General features: G+C 28.0%; 1 protein-coding gene across 11 annotated transcripts in view; it reads left to right on the top strand.

Annotated features, from left to right (window-relative positions):
• The window catches only part of CASK (peripheral plasma membrane protein CASK), a 934,116-nt gene that overhangs the window by 893,022 nt on the left and 17,894 nt on the right, over positions 1 to 23,200 (top strand). For all 11 annotated transcript variants that reach the window (XM_067047816.1, XM_067047817.1, XM_067047813.1 and 8 more), the window contains one exon: positions 21,282 to 21,380. In XM_067047816.1, the coding sequence (XP_066903917.1) occupies positions 21,282 to 21,380 (99 nt within the window). The remainder of the gene's footprint in view (positions 1 to 21,281; positions 21,381 to 23,200) is intronic.

Raw genomic sequence — 23,200 nt, 5'->3', positions numbered from 1 at the left:
AAAGAACCTCAATGACAATTGAAACTATTGGTCAGATGTCTTTAGTATTTTATTTTTATACTTTTATTTATTAAAAAATAAATTTCTAAAATTAATTTATGTTATAAATTAAATTTTTTTCTTTGTTTTATAAACTAAAGCTTTTGTCTGAAAATCTATAAGATTTGGAAATTCTATTGTGTTTTTTCAACAAAAAGTTATTTAAAGATGAGGATAAATAAAAATAAATAAGGTAAAATGGATTGAAGGATCATTCAAAAAGAACCAATTCACCTTAAGGAGTGAATCATGAGGAATTGGTTCACACGAAACAATTGAACTTCCCATTTCTAATTCAGATAATTTATTGGGCTAGAGGATAAACTAATCAGTATACCTTGAAAGCACACTCACTATAAATTGGATACTTGGCACTTCATTGGCTTGGAAACTAAGCCTGGTGGTTGAGCGTGGATGCTTACCATATCCCACCTTATATAACCATTGGTTGAGAAACAGTACAACACTACAGCCAAAGATCCTTTGTGGATTGTTGTGGTACAGGTTTATTTGTTTACATTTATTATAAGTACTATTTCTAATGATCAAGAAATCTAATTCATATGTATAATATGAAATCTAAAAATGCTAACGTTAGTGTTTCTTACAAAATTAATTTCAATGCAAAAATAAAACAAATTTTTGTAAAGTAATAGCTTGGTTGCTTTGTCAAAATCATTTGATTAGATCTATCCTAACCGGGCTAACCAAAAATAAATAAAGCAAGGAGCTTAAAGCTCTGAAAGTTAATCGTGATAGTTAAGGGTTCAACCAAACAAAAAGAAATGTTATGATGAATTTCCACTGATCATTTGTGAAAAAAAAAATTTTTTCTTGTTTTAATTTTTATACTTGGTTAATATTAACAGCAAATATCAGATGATCTGGATGAGTTGTAATTTTATTTATTTATTTATTTATTCAACTATGTCAACAAATATTTTTCTTTAACATTGTCAATGGTTGATACTATTGATGCTCAACCAATATAATCAATGTATTATTGTCGCCTGTGATTCATACTAAAATCTTTTAAGTAATGTAAACTATTCTGCCAACAGTGTTGGAGTTATATCTACAAGAGAGGTTATCTTGGTTTTTTTGAGTTATATGAATAAGCAAGTGGCTTGGAGTAGCCACAGTTCACTAGAGTATATCGTAGAAGAATGCTCTCTGTAGTAACTGACACTGCCCTTCTTAGTAAGGATACAGCTTCTTCAAAATAGTCATTTATAAGATTAGTTTTCATCACTATAATCAGGAAAACTTGTTCTTTATTTTAATACTGTTAAAAATACAGTAAATACAATAATTCTAGTAATTACAACATCTTAAAATGCTATATATTTAATCATAAAAAGTGTTTTACTTTTTAGAAATGTTATGCTTTGTTATTGTTTAGTAGAATTGCAGTAACTATAACTATATATCACTTATTGCATATTGCTAATATCACTATTTACTATATATCACTTATTGCATATTGCTAATATCACTATTTACTATATATCACTTATTGCATATTTACTAAACAAATGCTGGTTTCATTGTTTTTACATTAATAGTAATTAAAATATTCTTTAGTGAGTGTAATATACCATAGGACGGTTTTACCTAGACATGAATGGATTTCATACCAGTTTTGCTTAAATAGTGTAAATATATCAAAATTAAACCAATCTCAGTATGAACTTCCAGCTGGGAACAGCTCCCCCCCCCCCAGAAGTGGAAAAAAATATTAATTTAATAAAATTTAACTTTTTTTTCTAGCAAACATTTTAATAACTATAAAGCACTGATATAATTATACATAATGTTCTTAAAATTTTGGTTTCATTCTCCTTTTCTATGCTGAAATGTCACAACCTGATTGACTATGGCTTGCCCCCCCCCTGGTTTTGACCCTGGGTACACCCTTGAGTGAACTCCTACATTTAAAAAAACAAGGGATCAATGATCTCCTCACTATATGATCTTTTCTTTTTCAATTTTTTCCTGATATCGATAGATGTAAACCTTCTTTAATGGCCTATTGTTCGAATATTTCTTACAAGCTATTTCTATATATCTTTTTTAATTGTTTCGCAAAGCTTGAAATCACCCTTATACAACTGCACAATATAAATATCCACAAACTATGAAAAATATAATATAATTGAATATCTCAGAGTGTATTTGAGCCATAGATGGTCAAAAAAAGATTTATAATTCTCAACTGCAGTGTAAGTAATGTTTGAATTAAACCATATTTTGATTGTAATACTTATTAGTCAGAGATTGCACTATGTACTTGTAGTTATGTGGCAATTATTTGAAGAGAGTGTATGTTCTAAAAAACTGTGTTTTTCTCATTGGAGGGCATGACTATGCAAACAATAAAGTTGCAAAAAGTAGCCAAAAGATCTATTATTACAAAGTTGTATTATCGACTGATCCTCAAGACCCAACAAAATATATACCTACAACAGTCGAGGAAAAAAAAGTTATCAATGTATATATATAATATATAATTTTATTAATATACATAATTTTATGAGGAAATATAGTGGTGAAGGGATTAAACTTCTAACTCCCAGGACCAGATTTGCGTATGTGTAAGCTGTATAGTTGTAGTAGATGATGTATTTTATTGTTCTGTAATAGCTCTGTTTTAACTTTGGTGTCAAAAGTCTCTGTTGGGATACCCTTATTTGGAACAATTTGGGATGATAAATTGAATCCCTGACATATCAATAAACATTGGGTTGAGGAAAATCTAGAAGTTCACTATGAGTGCTGTTCAAGGCACCTTGTATAATCATTGGTTGAGGAACTGTACTTCCCAATTGAGTTTTAATTTTGTTTTAGCTATATTAAAATAATGAAAATAACTAGTTTATTTATATCAATAGCTGGAAAACTTCTTATAAGTTTACGACATGTTAGAAACTTCATTTGAGATTAAAAAATAAGGAAGGAAATATATTTTATTGGCACTCTTTTAGATTAGTCATAAGATCATGATCTAAGTTTCAGATGTTTTCAAGTGCACTAGAGACGCGAAGGAAATAGAAATATAGATATTTGGGTAGATTCCACCAAAAATGATAATAGTTTAAAATGAATTTGTTTACCAACTTTTTTTTAATTTTAAGGAAATAGAAAAATCCTGTAGGCATCGCTCATCAGGAAAAACATTTTAAAGAATAGTTGCTAAATTTAACGCATTTAGATTATAAATGAAAAATGATTATATTTTATAGATTTTCATAATGTTACCAAATGTGAAAAATTATTTTTTCTTAGTTCTATTGGTTTTTATTTTCAGTATTAGTTTTATAATCATTAATTTGTTCGAGCTAAAGTTAATACAAGTTTTAGGAATCTATTATCAAATGCATAGTTTTAGGCTAATTGTTTCAAAAAATGTATTGACTCTAATGACTGTGAATTCAAAAAGTAGTTTTTAAAAAATACTCAATAATAAAAGGGGTTCATGAGAAAATCATTTTAATGAAAAAGAAAACTTTTTCTTTTGGAGAAGTACTGATTTGGATATTCTTGAAAGTAGCACTGACTAGTGACTATGCAAATTATCATTTTTACTGAAAATCATATCTAACAATATTTTCAGTTTTTTTAAAAGTTTATATTTATTTTCATAGGGTGTGAACATCAATTAATTATAATATTTATTTATTTTTAAGCTATTTAACCCATAAGGTACTAATTCAATTCTAATTTCTTTAATATACCTACTTTTAATCAATACTATTTTCAATTGTTGTGAAACTTTAACCATTTAGACATTGCATGATCAACTTTATACACTATGTTATTAAAATGATCTATATTTGTCCTAATATATTTCATGTTCCTTTGTTACACATTATACATATAAAAATAAAATTTTTATTAAATAAATCAATTTTATATCCAAATCCGTCTCAACACTTTATTTTTCATTAGTCAAACGTTTTGGCCTTTCTAACCATCTTCAGGGACATCTTCAATACAAAAATCCTTCTCACATTAAATTATAATTTCTATTGCAGGCTATTCTGCCCAGGTCATTTTCTTTATTCAAAGTTTAAAACCTTAAAAATAAATGTTAATGTTTTTAAATTTTAAATAAAGAGGTTTTAAACTTTGAATAAAGAAAATGACCTGGGCAGAATAGCCTGCAATAGAAATTATAAATTAATGTGAGAAGGATTTTTGTATTGAAGATGTCCCTGAAGATGGCTAGAAAGGCCGAAACATTGGACTAATGAAAAAATAAAGTGTTGAGACGGATTTGGATATAAAATTGATTTATTTAATAAATATTACCTTGTCTCAAAAAATTTTGAAATAATATAATTAAAAATAAAATTTTTAATTATTTCTAATTTAATAGCAAATATTATAAACAGCTGAATGGACTAACAATGGGAGGTAGATTGTGTGTAATATTAAATGAAAGTTTTTCAACATTAAATAAAAATATTTCAACTCTTGGATACTAATTCTGTTATTTTAATTTTATACTGTGTATCATTAAAGTTGTCTATATTTGTCTTGATATATTTTACATTCAACATAAGAGCATAGAATTAGTTATTGAGGAAAATGAAATTTTAGTTTTAATTTTAATTCTATAGTCTATTGTTTATTTTTCACTATTAGAATTATAAAAAGTTTTTAAGAAGCATCTCATTTGTTAGATTTGTATATTTCTGACAATTAACCTCTTATGTTCGTCATCCCACTTAATATTACTACTGTAATGTAGGCATAATAAAGTTCACTATTATTTAATTATTGTATTGTTTTAGTTGGAAGTGTTATTCTAATAACTGTCTCACTGTTTTCTTAGAATCCTATCAATTGAAGGGGTTTGTGGGTGAAGGGGTTATATTACAAATAGTAAATTTTAAGAAAACAAAGTTCATTTTTTTTTTTTTTTGAGCTCCTTCTTCGTCTGGGTATCTCAGTTATAAATTGAATTTTAAGGTTAGATCACCTCACTCAATTCAGATGGGCACCTATCCCCTTCTTCTATACTAAAAATGTTACATAGTAGGGACTCTGTAGGGTCATCCACTTCTTATATATGTATTTGAGGGTATTATTATTAATTCCTCCTTAACATTGTCATTACTTTCACCGAGTTCAAAAAACTTTCTAATTATTAAATGGAATTTTTTCAAGATGTCTACATAATGTTGAAAAAACTCACTATTACAGATATTCTTCTCCCATCATTAATCCATTCTGCTGTTTATAATATTTGTTATTAAATTTGAAATGATTATTTCTTACTTATAATGTGTAATACAGGATTATGAAACATATTAGGACAAATACAGACTATTTTAATAATGTACTTTATAAAGTGAAGCATACAGTGTCAATGATGTGGCACTGTCTGTATAAAATAAAAATCTATAAAGTTGGTGCATTATTACCAAATATTTCGCACAAAAAAGGAGAATAAATATAAAAGACTAGAAGATAAATAAATAGTCTGAAACATCAACCAACATGAAGAAATATAGTGGAAATAATTATATCCTAGAAATAATTAAATAGTATAACTGATTCATGTTTTTGGTTTTTTAATTTAGGTTTATGAATGATTGATATTAATATCAAAGTGTCAAAAATTATCATAGTTTTATTTTCTACTGAACATATAAGCCGGCATGTGAATCAACTTCACCATGGGATATACAGTCTCCCTTTGCAAATACTGTTAGATCTTCCAGTAGTAGTACCCATATTATCAAATTGAAAAATTTCAATTTTCATCCTGAAAATGCTTACCAACTATGTTATTGCTGTATATCAAGTGGTATATAAGGTTTTGATTAATTATTATTTAATTTGAAAGAAGATAGTTGACCTTATGAAGTAGATTGTAGGAAGATAGTTCGGTTGAAGGTCAATAAAGGTATCAAAATAGTTTTCTTCTACTATTTTGATACCTTTATTGACTCCCACCCGGACTATCTTACTACAATTATTATTTAAGTTTATACTATTTTATCTGGATCATTATCTGTATTAAGGTACAACAGTAAGTATTGTAAATTAAATTAAACAATATTTAAAATTATTGGGCAAGAAAAGAAGGCTGTATTAGCATACAAAGGAAAATTGTATTAAACAGTATTAGCAAGGAAAGGAAAATTGTATTAGCATACAAAATTAAAATAATGTATTTACATGAAAATTTATAAACTTATAGAAAAGTTATAAAAAACAAAGTTATGATAAATGAATGTATGAATGACACATGAAAAAATATAATAGAATTTGTATGAAAAATATATAAGCAAAAGCACTGTTAATAGAATATACAGTAAAGAAGCATATAATGCAGATGTGATGATAATAGCTAAAATAATATATAAGGGAAACATTGGAATAGAAGGGTAAGAAAAGGGAAATAAAAATGAAGCAAGAATAAGAATTAGAAAGTTTAAACTTACTATGTGTTTTCTTTCTTGACCTTCTTGCACTTCTAATCAACTTCTTTTAGATGGAATTATTTCTTTTTATGAAGTATACTTTAATGCTCCTGCTGTTCTGATATTAAACTACCAGGAATAATATTTGTATATTTATTTATTATTTGTATATTTTATATCTACACATTATGGAAAATAAATCATTCATGTCCTCTTTTTATGTAGGGTCTGCATTAAATTTCTTTGTTCTTATCTCTACTAATGAGATCTTAACTTATAGTTGCTTAATAATTAGTTAACAAGTCTTTGTTTCATTAGTCTTCCAATATCTGTTGGATTTGATATAGAAAATATTCAACAATTTTATCTGAAGAAATAATGTAAGTTAGCTTCACACTTCTCCAAATAAAACTTGAAAATGACGAATAGTTCAACTACAGTACTCCAGTAAAATAGTTGTAAAATGGAGGAGTTACCTTGCAACAGAGAAATTCTGATTTTTTTTTTTAATATTGTATGTTATAACTGAGTAATTAAAAATCTAAGTTTTTGTCTTTTTGACCTCCAATAACCAATTTGACAGCAAAAATAAGTACATACTCTTTCAAAGTTAATTTTAACAAAATGAGATAAATTTCTTTGTTTAGACTCAATAAATTCATATATATTTCTGTCCAAAGTTTTGAAAATCTCACAAAAGTAGTAAATTTGTGTATTTTTTTACTGATTTTGATAGTGAAGAACTCATTTTTTAGCAAAAGTAACTGTATAAGTTTTTTATGTAGATTAAACTTACAGAAAAATAAGACTGAATTGTTCTCAGTAGACCTCTTAGTGTTCAATATTCAGCTTTTCATAGTTGATGATGTGTTCATGTATCAAACTTTTGAGAATTGTTGAAAGAAAATAACTCCCCATTACTAATTTATACACTATATTTTTCAAAAAAACGTTGTAGTATGGATACATATTTGCTGAAATACAATTAATATTATGTAATGCTGTAATAATTGATACTGGTACTTGTACTTGTGGGGCAACAAGTCCATGGCTATCTAAACATTGCTTCACTGTATTAATTGCAGTGGGAGCTTTAGATTCATTTCTTGGTACAACCAAAAAATAAATATTTACGCCTTAAGTGAAAACTGATCTGACACTGTTCAATCTCTTTAAGTTATAGTTTTTTATAATAATTATTTTACTGTAATCTTGCATGGTGTCATCCATATTTCTCATCAAAATTACCCATGTCATTAGTAGTAAAAAAAAACTGTATTTAATTTACTTATAAACACTTTTATAGTTTTCATTAATAAACAAAATAACGAGCAGAGTATCATAAAACCTGGTTGCTGCATTTTTAATTTCAATTTAAAAGAAGTATTTTTGCTCAAAATAACCATGTGGTACAATTTTGTTTACATTATTTTTTATATCAACGAATTTGAGGTGTTTTCTTGTTTGGATTCTTCATAAATGTTGGCTTACAGCACTGAAAATCTTCAGAATAATACTCTGCTTGTTTATATGTATATAAAAATGTGTTTGAAATATTTTCACCTTCACGAAAACTGATTTATATAGTAAAGTAGTTACAAAGCACCAATTTCACATTTCCTCCTACTAGTTTGTTTGGGTGTTAGTAGTTGTTATCTTTTAGAGATTTAATTTGATTAGTTTTGTATTTAATTGGTACGTTCATTTGATGTCTTATGCTTACATCAATTTATAGTTTTAGAATTTTAGATTTTTATAAGTGAAGTAAATCAATTTATGAGCATGTATTAAACTTTTTGTTTTACTCACTTGAAAAACATTTGGACCATTAAACAATGTGTGCTTGTTCAAATAAATAATTTCATTATTTAGAAATAACAATGTTAAATACTTTGTTAGACGAAGCTTTTTTAGTTTCTTTGTAGAATTACGAGATAATGTTAGTTGGAACACAATAAAATCAAAGGGCACTACTCCCTAAATTATCTATATGTAGTCAGCATGTAGTGATAAGTTAATTTTCTACCACACGATTCCACAGCTATGGCAATCAATGAAATATTATGACACTTTTGGCTTGATTTATTTTTATGTAACATTTTCACACATATCACCAGTTCTTTCTATACCAATGCTTTTTTCAAGACTGATTTGTATTTAACACTTGAAATTTAGTTAGTGATGCGACACTGATTCACTTCCCAAAAAAATGGGATGTTGCTTTCTTGTTAGTATGCATTGATAAGAAACAGAACAATAATTGGAGAAGCAACTATCATACATTCTTTTAAGATCTCAAACAATGTAAAACCAATTTATGGTGGAATTACCTATATATTATATTAATACATTATAAAACAACATATAGCTAATCAAAGGGAAACACTAATAATAAATAGAATTTTATAGGGTTACACTTTTTAGAATCTTGAATTATTTTGAGTTCACTTTTTGATTTGATAATTAAAGTTCTTAATTAGAAATCAGTGATTTCAGGATATTGAAAAACATTGTCCAATATTACATGTTCTCGTTAGGATTGACTTTCCTATATACAAATTGGTTGTAGTACCAGTGGTGGTTCCTAGATAGCAGGTAAATTATGTGCGTAGTAGGTTTGCTTTTCTATGACATATATATGGAAATAAGTAATTCCAAGGTATATCGTGACAACCACCAGGATAATATCAAATAAATTATTTGTTTACAATATGGTTTATGTAAGATAGTAGTGATACTTCCATTATAAAGTCGTATGATTTATGAAAATTCATTCGAAACTTGTTTGGTTTCTCTGTGAAACCGGTATATATCAGTGTTATAATGGAAGAACTGTTTCCTGATAGGCCATGGACCAGGCCGCCGCAGCGGCCCAACTCATCGCTAACGATGAACTCATCGCTAATGATGAATTATTTGCACTAGATCCACCTTGGGCTGGTTGATCTCCTTGTGGCATAATATTAGGGGTCTTCTTTCATTGCTTCAGATGTTGAGTGTTGTGGTTGTTCTGAATAAGGTTTTGGTTTTTTACTTCTATCTCTATCAAATGCACCTTGTTTTAAAAATATTATTTTGTTTCTACGTTTGGAGGTTGTCTAGATGACATAGACTGTTCTTCTTTTATTTTAGGATATAGTAGACCTGTGACACTTTCTGTTGCGTACTCGATACTAAGACCAGCTGCACCAACAACAGAATGCAAGTTTTGGTTTATACTAAATCTTTTGTGAATTCTTTGATCACTTTTCTGTCTGATGCTCTTATGTCTTCATATTAAGTAGCATTATGGTATTCTGTATCGTGTACTTGTGCTATGTGGTCATCCGAATCAACTGATTCTCCGTTGTCTGTGGGGTTCCCTGGTCTCAAGTATCTCTCATGAAGGACTGAACTGCAAAGCATGTTCTGGTCCTTTATATAGGTTTGATAAACAAAGAAGGTTTTGTAACAAATATTTATATTTTGAAAAAAAAATACATTATTATTTTATGTCATACAAAGAAACTAATAGAAGCTTAGTATCTACTCTATTGTGCACCCTGCCCTCTCCTCATCTTTTGGCACATCACAAAGAGTGCAAAGCTCAACTAACAGGTGTCATGTCTAAGAGAATGTTGGTGTTTTATTTGTTTACTCAATCTCTAATAAATATTTTCTAATGATTTTTACTATTATAAAGGAATTTCACATTTCTTGTACTAAGCTGGATAGATCAGAGGCTCCTTTGCACAAATGGAATAACCATCACTGTTCATTACATGAATGGAATATCAGAAAATATTTTAATAAATTTGAGAACTAAACAATGTGAAGTTTTATAGAACCCCTCAATAAACACCATTCTTTTAGCTATACTATTTCTATTATGTTGATATTTGATTATGTAAACAATATTACAATATGGTTCGACTACAATTGATCTGTGAAAGGAAAGGAGCTTATAGTTTATACTAAACATTCTGTTTCACTATTTACGTTAAGAGCATTGGTTACTGATATCCATGGAGAACTAATTGATCTTTTTAATCTCTAAACCTTGATTTGTTGGTGTTAGTCATAAAACTAAAATACATATAATAAAAAGACTTTATTATTTGAGATCTTGGATTATTCTGTGGCCTTTGAAACATCTTTACTTTTCTTGTGTTCTTTGTATGTCAGATGATTTTTCATTTGCATGCTGCATTGTTTAATTTGTGATCTGAATTATATTTCATAGAGGATGAACATGCTAGGGTGAGGCTTCTTAGTTCCGAATGTTATGGTTCAGATTCCCACCTAGGTCAGTCAATATTTATCTCTTAGTCGACCCAAGAAATGAATCTTGGAACTCTCTCTGGTACTGTATAGGACTTCAATTAAAATCTGTTGCTTGAATAAAAAAAAAAAGTGAAAGGACAAAAAAGATTGTTTATATGCCTATCAGAATTTTCATGTACTAATATGACTATCATCCCTGACTGTTTATCCCTCAAATGTATTTAAAATATTTCCAGTCATTTAATTCAAGTATGAAATCTAATCAACGTTGGTAACTGTCTGCTTAATAAATAACTTTTCTTTTTTTGTTAGCACCATTCCCTATTATTTTCTTTCCATCCTGAATTTATAAGGTATTTGAATTTGGATCAACTTCTGTGTCTACTGTAATATATTTGGTAGGATCTCTCATAGCTCATCCCAATAATCTTTCAAAGATCAAATTGATAAGGTTAGTCCTGACATATCTTTCTTTAATATTGAATATGACCAATTAAGTTGAACTTTATCATACGATTTTTTAAAAATAAATGCTGAAAAGAAAAAAAAAAATTTATTTTTTTGCTAGATCGATTTATTTGCCATTGTAACAATATTTTTAAACTTGTATCTGACATAGATAGGAGGGATAAGATTTAGGCCTTCCAAGCACTTTTATGACCTCCCGTAGAACTTGGTTAGTTATGCATTGGTTATATTGCAAAACACTCTCCCATTATATATACACACACACTTTTTTTTTCTCTTGCATATTAACACAAGAGCAGTTTATTTAAAACAATTGTACATACTCCATGCGAAAATGCATAATATATGAATATAATGTAAGTTTACACAAGAGACACAAAAGATAAAAATACTCTTAAACAAAATTAAATAAGTGAATGTGTTTAAATACATAAATATATGCGTATGTAGAAAAAAGATGCATAATAAATTATATACATAAATACAATTAACAAAAATAAGCATATTTAGCTAAAATAAAAAAATTAATGTATTTATACATAATGTTAGAAAAAAAAATTAATTAATTTATGTTGTGGAATTAAGGGAAGGGTTTTATAAACAAAGACGAAGAGTGGATGTTTCCACTAATTGATGCCACGACCGACTGTCCCAAACAAAGGTATCCTGTCGGAGAGCAGTGTCGCCATCTCCTGTTTCATTTACAAATCAAATAACAATACCAATTTTCTACAATTTCCTTCCTTAAATTTGTATTATTATTTCTTTTAATTTATTACTTTGCCTATTTTTATTTATTACTTTTTTATTGCACACACCTATATTTCACCTATATTGATTTCATGCTTTACAAACACTTCATCAAGTACTAGGTTCAAGCATCACTAACTGGTCTTCTGTCTTTTGAAAATGATTTCGACTTCGCTTCTTTCAACTGCATCATAGTAAGGATTATAATATTCACCAAAGTAGTCTCTGAAGTCATTATGAACATTTGGTTCAACAGGAGGTTTAACAATATTTGTTGTACTACTAAATCCCTTTTTCTTTCTGGGTCTCTTCTTTTTCTTAGGACTTGTATATTTCTTAATTTTTGCTTCACAATCCATATTGTTTTCATCCAAGTCCCACAATCATCAGCATTTAACATACATAGTGTGTTCTTTATCTTCTTTGGTGTAGAAATCTTCAATAAAGTGCTTTTTCATCTTTTAGTATAGTTTTTCTTCATCTTTGAAATGAAGTCCTGGGCCACCAATTAAGGCCTTTAGTTCTTGTAACCTTTCAGCAGGTCTCTCTTTCTTAATTTTTTTTTTTGTCTAGGCTTCTTAGCTTATCTTTCATTTGATATTTGATGTTAATCTGATGTGTTGATTTGATGTTGATGTAGATGTCAATTGTTATTTCATTGCAGGAGCTTTGGTTTCTAAGTGTTTATCACTTTCTTCCGAGCTTCTTTCCTGGGAAAGAATGACTTTATTACAACTAAAACATCCTGAAAGTTAGAGTTATTTATACCACCTTCGCTATGTGTCTTCATTTTAATTTTTCCTTGATGAATTTTATCGGTACTCCTTCCATCTTTCTTTGGTTACTTCCTCCACCAAATACTTATTGTCTCTGTTAATTGCTCATAAGGCAAATTCTCTAGCCAAAGATACTCTATGCTGTCTTCTTGGTTGAGGCGTTTGTGTATCTGAGAGTCCATTTCTCCTGTGTCATCTATTATTTTCTTTTTTAAACCAGCATTCCTTTTTTAGGTGACCTGTTTTTTTTTTACAAATAAAGCAGGATTTTAGACAAAAGTTTGACATTTTGCGATATTTCTTTAATGCTTGTTCATTCCTATGAAGGTTATTCCTTCTTTCAAATGTCAAAAGCATTTGTCTTACCTCACTGAATTTAATATTCCTATTTACCAAAATAGCGATGACAACAGGATCATAATACGGTGGTAAGCCTTCAATGATATATCTCACCAATTCCCTGTCTGTTAAGGATTTACCTAGTTGAGCTATCTCCTAAACTAAACATTGAAACCTCATAAGATATTCATCCAATGTTTCACCACTGTTTTTCCTAATTTTGGCAAGGTCAAGAGAGAGAGAAATACTTTATTTATCTATGCTGCCTAAATACATTAGGTTGCTATCTCACACAGCATACTTATCAATCCGTAATCGGACATATATAAATTACACATACATGATATAATCAGAAAAAAAAAAAAAGAGATACAATAATACGATGTAATAAACAATTTTTTTTCACCCCTACAGTTTCCTTTTACAATCCATTTCGGTCTGTACAACAAATACAAATGTTTCATTCATTCCTATTTTTCTTTCTCATTTCTGCTCCTCCAATTTCACCCTTTCACAATTATTTAATTCACCCGATCAACAAATTCGCTCTCCGGAATTCACCCTCCTAAATCCTCTTCAGTGACCTTCTAAACAAATTCAATATTAGACGGTAATGTGAGATCAGACCATCATTCATAGTCACAGCAGTAGATCAGTCTACCAAGAACAAAAAAATAGATACATTTTACGAGAATAAGACTAACACATAGATTAAAAGGAAAATATAATAAAAAAAACTGGTTACAGGAAACACTTGAATGGATAAATAAGTTTAAAAAAAAACACACACACAAAAAAAATAGTATTAATAAAATAAAATAATTTAATGAATAAATATGTTAAAACACACAAATGGAGAGGTCAACATATTAAAATAGATAAATAAAACAAAGAATAATCTCCTAGCTAATTCCCATGCAGGTGATGGTGTATGATCCCCAGGGAATCCAAAATAATATTTTCCGCCAAGATCGCAATATCATTGCGCAATCAATCACCTTCTCCTCTGGAACGCCCTCAAACCTTTCTCTTAATTTTTACCAAACCTTTTTCATACTCTTTTCACCTCTAATTGATGGTGATGAATATATGATCACTAACTGTTAAAATAATAGTAGAGAGTACCTGTATGTTTTTTCTTTTCCAATCTGCATTTTCTTCAGTTGGTGGATCTATTTTTATAATTTCTTCGAATAAGTCCTTTGCTTCTAAGTACACTTCGATCTTTATCGAGCAGATCCTGTAATTACCTGCAAGCTTTTCAATTCTGAATAGGGTGGTGTCTATTGTCCTTTGTGTTTAGTTCCAAACAAAATCACAAAGCTTAGGTATCCGTCAATATACATAAATTACTCTCATCACTTATCCCTTCTACGAACTAAACCATGCTCTGCTACCAATTTGTTGTGGAATTTAAGGAAGGGTTTTATAAACAAAGACAAAGAGTGTATGTTTCCACTAATAGACGCCACGACCAACTGTTCTAAACTAAGGTTGCCTCCTAGAGAGCAGTGTCGCCATCTACTGTTTTATTTACAAATATCAATACAAATTTTCTTCCTAAAATTTGTATTATTATTTCCTTTTATTTATTACTTTGCTTACTTTTATTTATACATTTCTTTTATTTATTATTTTTTTATTGCACACACTGCAATTACACCTATACTGATCTAATGCTTCACAAACACATCATTGAGTCCTAGGTGTTCAAACATCCCCAACTGGTCTTCTGTCTTTTGAAAATGATTTGGACTTCGCTTCTTTCAACTGCATCCAGACTTATCATAGTCAAGACAATAACAATACCAATTTTCTGCAACAATTTAAACAAAACCTAAAAATACATATATAATAAAACAATAACAACATAAATATAGTATAAATGAGTACTCAAACATAAATTCAAGAAGCATTATAATAAGTATAATGAAAATATGATAACTTCAGTCGATAATAGTTTTAAGCATTATAAGGTCATTTGATTCTATAATGAAGTAGAAATTATTATATTGTTCTATAGCTTTGGGTTTTCACACTTACCATTAACTTACTAGGTATTATGATTTGTATTTGAATTTGTAGGATTTTCTTGGAGATTGATCTTACGAGATGAAGTAAATCACCTCTTTTTGTATTATTTATATTGTGGAAGCGGCCTTGTAGTTTCTCTATCGTAGTTACAAAAATTTGTGTTTATAAGATTAAATTTTTTTTAATTGTGTCTAAACCTTGTTCTGTCGACAGTATCAGCTTGTAATGTATACTTTTTTGTTTGTTATAGTTTTGAAGTGTTATATTAGGTATGCAAGTATTGTCCTTTAGTTGAAAGTTGCCAGTATGTTTCAGTCTTGAATGAGGTCAGTTCTCATTAATATTTTAATGAAGGATGAAGGTACTGAACTTTAGTCGATTGGTAGGTTACTATCGTTGGCAGAGAATTTAGCCAAACAGTCAGATCTTTCATTGCCGTAGACCTCACTGTGACCTTAACCCCTTGTAATGAGATTTGTATATTTTCAATCATGGCTTTAATTATAATATGTTTAGTTCCCTTGGTCATTAAGTCATACTTTTTAGGATGTTTTATTGAGAATTTTTTGTTGACATATTATAAGATATGGGGGAGTGATCTGTTTGAGGATGTAGTCTGTGGTCTCAATTACTGCTAATTTTTCTGCTTGATTGTTAGAGCAGTGTGGCACCAGCCTGCTTTGTTCGTCACAATAAGTGTGATTATAATAAAATAAAAAAACACCTGATTTTTTTATCATGTTTGCTTTCGTCTTTATAGATATTGGTTGTTAGTAAATCGGATTTTTTTATTTCTTCAATGTTTTATGTTAGTTTAGCTTGTTAAGGGTGTGTCCATTGTTTTGATGGTACTTCTAGTTCAGTACTGTTTTTCTGATGTCTTTTTACCTCAGGTTATGGCTTTTAATTTTATGAAGTGTTGTAAGTTCTTTAATTTTTTATTTTATAGGTAGGATTCTTGACAGTATGCAGGTAGTGTCATCAGAAATTGTATGAAAGACTCTACTGATTTGTTCCAATTACTCTTTAGAAAACTATCTTAATTTTTTGAGGTTTATTTCCTTTGTAGTTCTTGTAATATGTATATACATACATTACATATATATGGGAGGTCTCTCCTGAACAACTCCTTAGATTATTTGGTTAGCTACACCACTGGTTATGTTGCAGAACTTACACTCTATATTCATTATATATATATATGAAACCATGGAAATAAAACACTTTGGTTAATATTTTAGTAGAACTTACAACTATTCTATATAACATTCACACTTTACCCTATAAAATAGTATAACTTTTTTTTAAAGGAAACTATTGAAATAAAACTCTTTGGTTAATATTTTAATAGAACTTATAACTGTAAGTTACAACTTATAACAGAAGTTATAACTGTCTGTAAAACATCCACATGTTACCCTGTAAAATGGTATAACTTTTTTTCCTTACAATATTCATTCCAAAAGGAAAAAATGGAGTTGTAGCAATAACTTAATTCTTTATTTTATTAATTATCGAACAGAATGGTGGAGGAAAGCAATTTCCTATATGAGATAAATTGTATTTTATACACATAAAATAATACATCTATTTTTTTCACATGGTCATTTTTTCCCCTCGATCAGCCTGATTGATAATTAATAATTTAAAAATTGATCTCCCTAAAAAAATAAACAATTATAATTAAGTTGTTCATAATAAAATGATTCTTTAATAATTAAGTTATTGCCACTACTCCATTTTTTGTTTTCACCCTGTTATGGAAATTGTAAGGAAAAAAAGTTACACCAATTTACTGGGTAATGTGTTAATGTTTTATAGAGAAGTTATGACTTCTACTAAAGTATTAACCAAAGAGTATTATTTTCATGATTTTCTTATTCAGTGTACAATCTTAATAAGTTATTAAAGTGAATACAGTTTTATTATTTTGCTTTGTTCAATTTAAATAAATGCTTTACTTGAGGAATTTTTCAAGAATATCTTAACTTCATCATATACAGAAACTTTCATTGATAAACTTAGGATTCTAAAAAATTGGGTATTAAGGCTCCTGATGGAATCATCCCAAATATTTTCAGCGTGGTTACTTTAATTATTCACATAAACTAAATAAGAGAGGTGCTTCCTTACTACCACATCTTTTCATGTACCCCACATTTAATCATATTTTAATTAACTTTTACTCCCCATCTTTAACCCCATATTTATATACCATAATTTAAGTTATTACCTCCTTTTGCTTGATTTGGTTACAAGAAATAATATGATGGCCAAGACTTGTAATTGTCATGATCTATAAAAGGCTGTCATTTCTTGTATTTTATATTCTCTAGTCCATTATCAAAGGGTTGAAAATTAAAAAGGAATTGGTTTTTATTTTATTATTACATTTTTCAGATAATTTGTTCTATCCACCAATTAATTTGGGAAAATTATTGAAATGTTAATTATTATTATTATTGTTTAAAATAAAAATTTCTTCATGATTGATCAAAGGAATAAAATAAAATAAATGGTACTCAGTCTTCTAAAAAACTGCAGATTCCCCACTCACTATTATTTGAAACAAGAAAAAAATTTTTAAATATGAGTTAATTAGTTAATTTGTGGTGTAAAATCACATTTTTTTTTTTTAATTATTTTATTTCCCTGCTTTCTTTTTACATTTTATTGATGCTATATTTTATGTCACAGTAAAAGTAAACTTACTTTCAGTCTACTTTCTATTTTTTTTTTTTTTTAACAACAAAGACATATAAAATGTATTACAGATTTATAACTTGCAATTTGAATTTATCTTAATTTTTGCTGAAGACCGTAGTGTAAAGCACAAGTTTTGTAGCCTCAATTTTTTCTTACTACTGGCTGTATAATTATTGAAACCCATATTTTGGTTTCTTGTTAAATAAAAGGATGTATGAAGAGATGCTTTTCAAAAAATAGATTCTTAATAAAGTGTAAGTTCTTTGATATCAAAGATTAATATTTTTTGTTAATGATATTATGTGACAGATGGCTTAAGACTTTTCATTAACCCTTCAGCACACTTAAATCAGATAAGCCCCCTCCTCCATCACACTCAGCCTATAATTTCTCAGCAAATTATGCGGTTTTTATAATAATTTCGTTTTATCAATGATTTTCTCTGTATCACATGTAATAGTTTTACAATTACTTCAGTAAAATTATCGTTAAATCATAAACTATACTATTGCTTAAGGAAAAGTTTAATGAAATTTTATTAGAAGAAAATTGAGATAAAGATTGATGATCAAAATAAAGATTGACCTGTAGTTTAATATGTAAATAATAAAAGGAAGATGATCTGGGTGCAATCAAGAAGCTACTCAAATAGTAAAAAAACTGTTTATTAAGAGCCAACAAAATTGGTTTTAGCCTATTCAAGAGTCTTGATGAAGCCCTGCAAAGTGAAGCGAAATGTTGGTGAATAATAAATAATGTTTATACTATTTGAGTTGCTTTTTAATGGCACCCAAATCATCTTCCTTGTATTAAATAAAAACTATACTATAGTTTATGTAAAAGTTTTATGAATATAAAGAAATAAAAAGCTATACTATTGTTTTTTTGGAAAATGATGTGGGTAGCGGTTGAGAAACGTACAAAAATAACAAAAAAGTATTTACACCACTTTGCAGGGGTGAGTTCAATTCTTGCAGCACATCAATTACTAATGAATAGTTTATTTTTCTATTTTAGTACTTTTGTTGACCTTCACTTGGACCATCTTGCTACAATCTTCACATATTTTCAACTAATAATCTTCCTATACTTATGTTGTAGTTTAATGAACACAAAGAAATTATGTAATAAAAAAATTCTATCATAAACTGTTATTCCAGCAGATGATTCAATTGTTTCATTAGTTTAAAAAAAAATTTAAAATAATTAAGAAGGGTCAATGAAAATAGTTGAGAGTCCCAAAAGACACTTCTCACCAACTCGATTCACATACTAATTTTCAACTCTGTAACTCAATTTGGATTGGCTGTTTGTAGAGATGTGTAAAAACTTAAAAACCATTTACAAAAGAGTGGAAGGGTGGGGATAAGAAAATATTTGAGACCCCCAAAATGCAACTTCTTACACCAACTCAATACACATACTAAATTTCAACCCTCTAACTTGATATATAGGTGCTGTAGAGCTGTGAAAAACCTTAAAACTGCTTATAAAGTGATGGGATGGGAAACGAAAAAATTTAGGACCCCCAAAAGGCACTTTTCTAAAACCAAGTCAATTCAAAAACAAATTTTTAACCCTCTAACTCAATATGGAGTGACTGTAGAGATGTGAAAAACTTTGAAAACTAAAATTTGGAAAGGATGAAATTTTGACTGAAATTCACTATTTAGTTTTATGCTATCGTTCTGCCTAGAAAATGAACCTCCGTACTGAATTCCAGCTCATTTGAATTGAGAGGAGCTGCTGGAGGTGTCAAAATATTGTAAAAAATCAGACAGGATGTGCAAAATTCTATTAATTTTGGAGAAAATGTGATTATAATATTACATTTTTATTTTATCAGTTATAAAAATTCATGACCAATCCTCTCTCTCTATTTAATCTTTTATTTAGCAATAATTTCTCAAATATTTATGTTTCTTTAAATTTTGTTTTCAAACTTATATTTTATTATTTATTTCCATTTACATTTTTTACTCTGATCGTATTCAGTATTTTAATGTCATACACATATATTTTATAGTTTGGAAAATGCATAACATCCCACTGCTGCTAACAACCGTATTGCCTAAAAGGTATGATGGGGTTCAAAATAAAATGTATCTGAGCATCAGATCCTTTGAGACTGAATCTCTCAGATTTGTTGTGTGCTGGAGGATTAATTAGTGATCAACTGAGGAATCATTAAGAAATACTTCTTATTCTCAAAGATTAAACAGAGTGATATTCATAGAAAGAGATTTTGTATTAATAAGTAACTAAAATGATATTTTCCATGTCAAATCATACAATCAAAATGAATCTTAATTTAACAACAGTCTGATCATAACTAAAGGCTGGCTTACTAAAATCAAAATCTCTTTATTTTCCTTAACTCATTTGTCACAAAATGTTTAAAGACATTTAAAACAATTTAACGTTTTACATCAAATCATAAGATGGTTTAGTACCTTTATTTCAGTTTCATAAGTGAATTTTAAAATGCATTTCTCATTTATTTTACATATTATAAAATATAGGAGATGTAAATGATCACTATATTGATTATTTTCTCTATTTTTTTAATTATAAAATAACACTTACAAAAAAGTGATCATAGCAAAAAAAATCAATTTTTTAACCATGTAGCTGATGCAATTACGAATAACTTTGCCTATATTTTATCCAGTTGTTCAGGATAAAACCGCCTCCAGTTATAGTAAGTACTAAGCCAATTTTGATTTATTATTATTTTTTTACATAAGCTATTTAGCGTTGTTTGTTTCTTAGTTTCTTTTTTAGAGTTATTCTCTTGTCACTTTTTTATTGCATGTGTAGAATGCATGTGGTTTGATTATTATGGATTTATTTATCAATTATTTATTTAAAAATATTTCTAAAGATTAAATTACATTTATGATGTTATCTAATTAAGATTAAATTTTGAACATAAAATCTTTATAGATTTTTTCACTTATTATAGTTGTATATAAATGTATTTATATATATACATTAAATATAAACATGAGTGGTGTATATGTGTTCATAAAATGTAAGTCTATGTTTATATATGTACTAGAATATTATGCAATACGTTATATTTTTATCGAATATACTAATCAATTTTTTTAATTAAAATGTACTGGGGTATAAAACTGGAGACATTTGATTGATGGTGTCTGTTAAAAAATTATATTCTAAAGTTTCAAAGCATTCACTATTAATTTTTAATCACTCAATGTGTGTATACCTATATATTTCAATTCTTGTATTTTTTTATTTTCCGTGTAATTTTGTTTGTAAAGTCATTTGTTTTTCTATATTTTTTAAATATAATTATTACCTTTATTAATCATTTATTTTTATATATTTTTTTTTTCATTAATTTTATCAATCAATTTTATTTCACAACATATATATATGTGTTTGTTTAAAGTATATGTTCAGTATAGTAATTGGTTTTTTTTGTTTTGTTTTTTTATTATTGCAGATTTTTGTACGTGCTCAATTCGACTATGATCCTTTAGAAGATGACCTTATCCCCTGTGCTCAAGCTGGTATTTCTTTTAAAACTGGTGATATTCTTCAGGTAACTATTTGAATATTTAGTATATATTATATTAGTATAATACATTATATTAGTATTGTAGTATAGTGAAGTATATTATAATTGGGTACCGTCATTCTGACCTTTATATCCCTGCCCTCTGAAATCCCCCCTTCTAATAACTGACAATCCATACTTTTCAAATACCTTCTCACATTGCAAACAGATGCTCTCCAAATATAATTCCTAATTTAAGAATTTGAATTTGGATCAGAGGTGAAAAATTTTATAAATATGAATTGATTATTTTATTTGAGTTTTGTACTTCTTTTATTTTTAATTTAGAACAAGGATTTATTTTATTTTGTTTACAGATTTTATATTTATTTTTATTGTAGACAATGTATAATATAATTAAAAGTGAATATTTTTTAAAAATATGAACTGATTATTTTTTCTCTTTTATTTTACATTTGTACTTCTTTTACTTTTAATTGAGAATAAGAATGTATTTATTTTTTGTATGGATTTTGTATTTTTGGCATGTATAAATTAAGTTATTTTTATTTTTTAATTTCTGATTAAATTTGTTTTCTTCAACTTCTAGACGAACACTGCCCCCTTATTTAAGTTATCCACTCTTATAGAAGCATCGGCCTATTTATAACAAATCTAATTAATTGGCTCCAGTTCAATCCATGTTGTAACCTTGTGATTTCTAGGTCATAAATGATTTCATTCTCCTGATAACTCCAAAATATCTCATTCAGTATAAACAAATTATAAATAAATCACTGATTTCTCAATGCAGCATTATTTAGAAAGATACTGGAAGATTATGATTGACCGTGTGTCAAAAAAACTCAAATAGTAGAATTATACTATTTGAGTTTTTTTGACCGCACCCGGACCATATTCCTTTCATATTTAGAAAAATCTTTTTGGGCTAGAACAATTAAGGAGTTTTCTTTTTATCAAAAGTTAATATATCCACTTTTGGAAAGCTAGTACTTAAAAATTATTATGGGAGCATGCCAAAGAGATAAGTCAATTTTTTATTGAAAATGTTGACTAATAACACCTATTTGACAAGGGAAAAATTTAAATTGTGAAATAAATTGAGTAAGTTTTAGGGATATAAATTTAATTTGGAAAAAAACTTGTACTTTCCAGAAGTGCCTATATTAATTTGCATAGAAAACTCCTAAATTGTGAATATTGTAAATCTTTTGTATATCAATTGTATTAATTTATCTTTTAAATGAAACGTATTTCAAGCATTTTTAATATTAATATACATAGATTTTACAACTTTTTCATTTAATTCAAATGATCACTTTTCAGCAAATAAATTACAATCCACAAAATAAATTTAATTAACAAATAGGTAGAAGCTTTGTCTTGGTCAAATATAATTTAATTTGTATTGACCAAAAAAGAGTACTTCTCTTCAAAAACTGTATATACTCTTTTTTATTTACTTATAGTAAAGCTTAACATGTGTAACCCCCAAGAACCAGCTCAAAATTTATCATCCACCTCCGTAGGTCCTGACCTAGGGTTTATCTCTTTTGTTACCAGAATCGAACAGCTTGAAGCAAACCACTACCACATTATGATGTGTTTAAATAAATTTTATTTTCTGCTGCCTTCACACTAATTACTTTTTTCCATTATTGCCTCAGTGTTTAAAACAAAGGTAAACAAAGGTAGAAACATCTAGTATATACAATTAATTAGTCAAAGTACACTATAATATACGCATTGTATACATCAGAGTCAAGCAAAGATTAAAATGAAGTCTTTAATTAATAAATGCACAAAACATTTTTTTATGCCCTGGTGTATTAACTTTTTTTTAG

The sequence above is a fragment of the Halyomorpha halys genome, unplaced genomic scaffold (genome assembly GCF_000696795.3).
Source record: "Halyomorpha halys isolate HHAL.00 unplaced genomic scaffold, Hhal_1.1 Scaffold111.1, whole genome shotgun sequence".
In the NCBI taxonomy this organism is placed as follows: domain Eukaryota; kingdom Metazoa; phylum Arthropoda; class Insecta; order Hemiptera; family Pentatomidae; genus Halyomorpha; species Halyomorpha halys.
The sequence above is the reverse complement of the archived record's forward strand: the minus strand, read 5'-3'. Positions and strand labels throughout refer to the sequence as shown.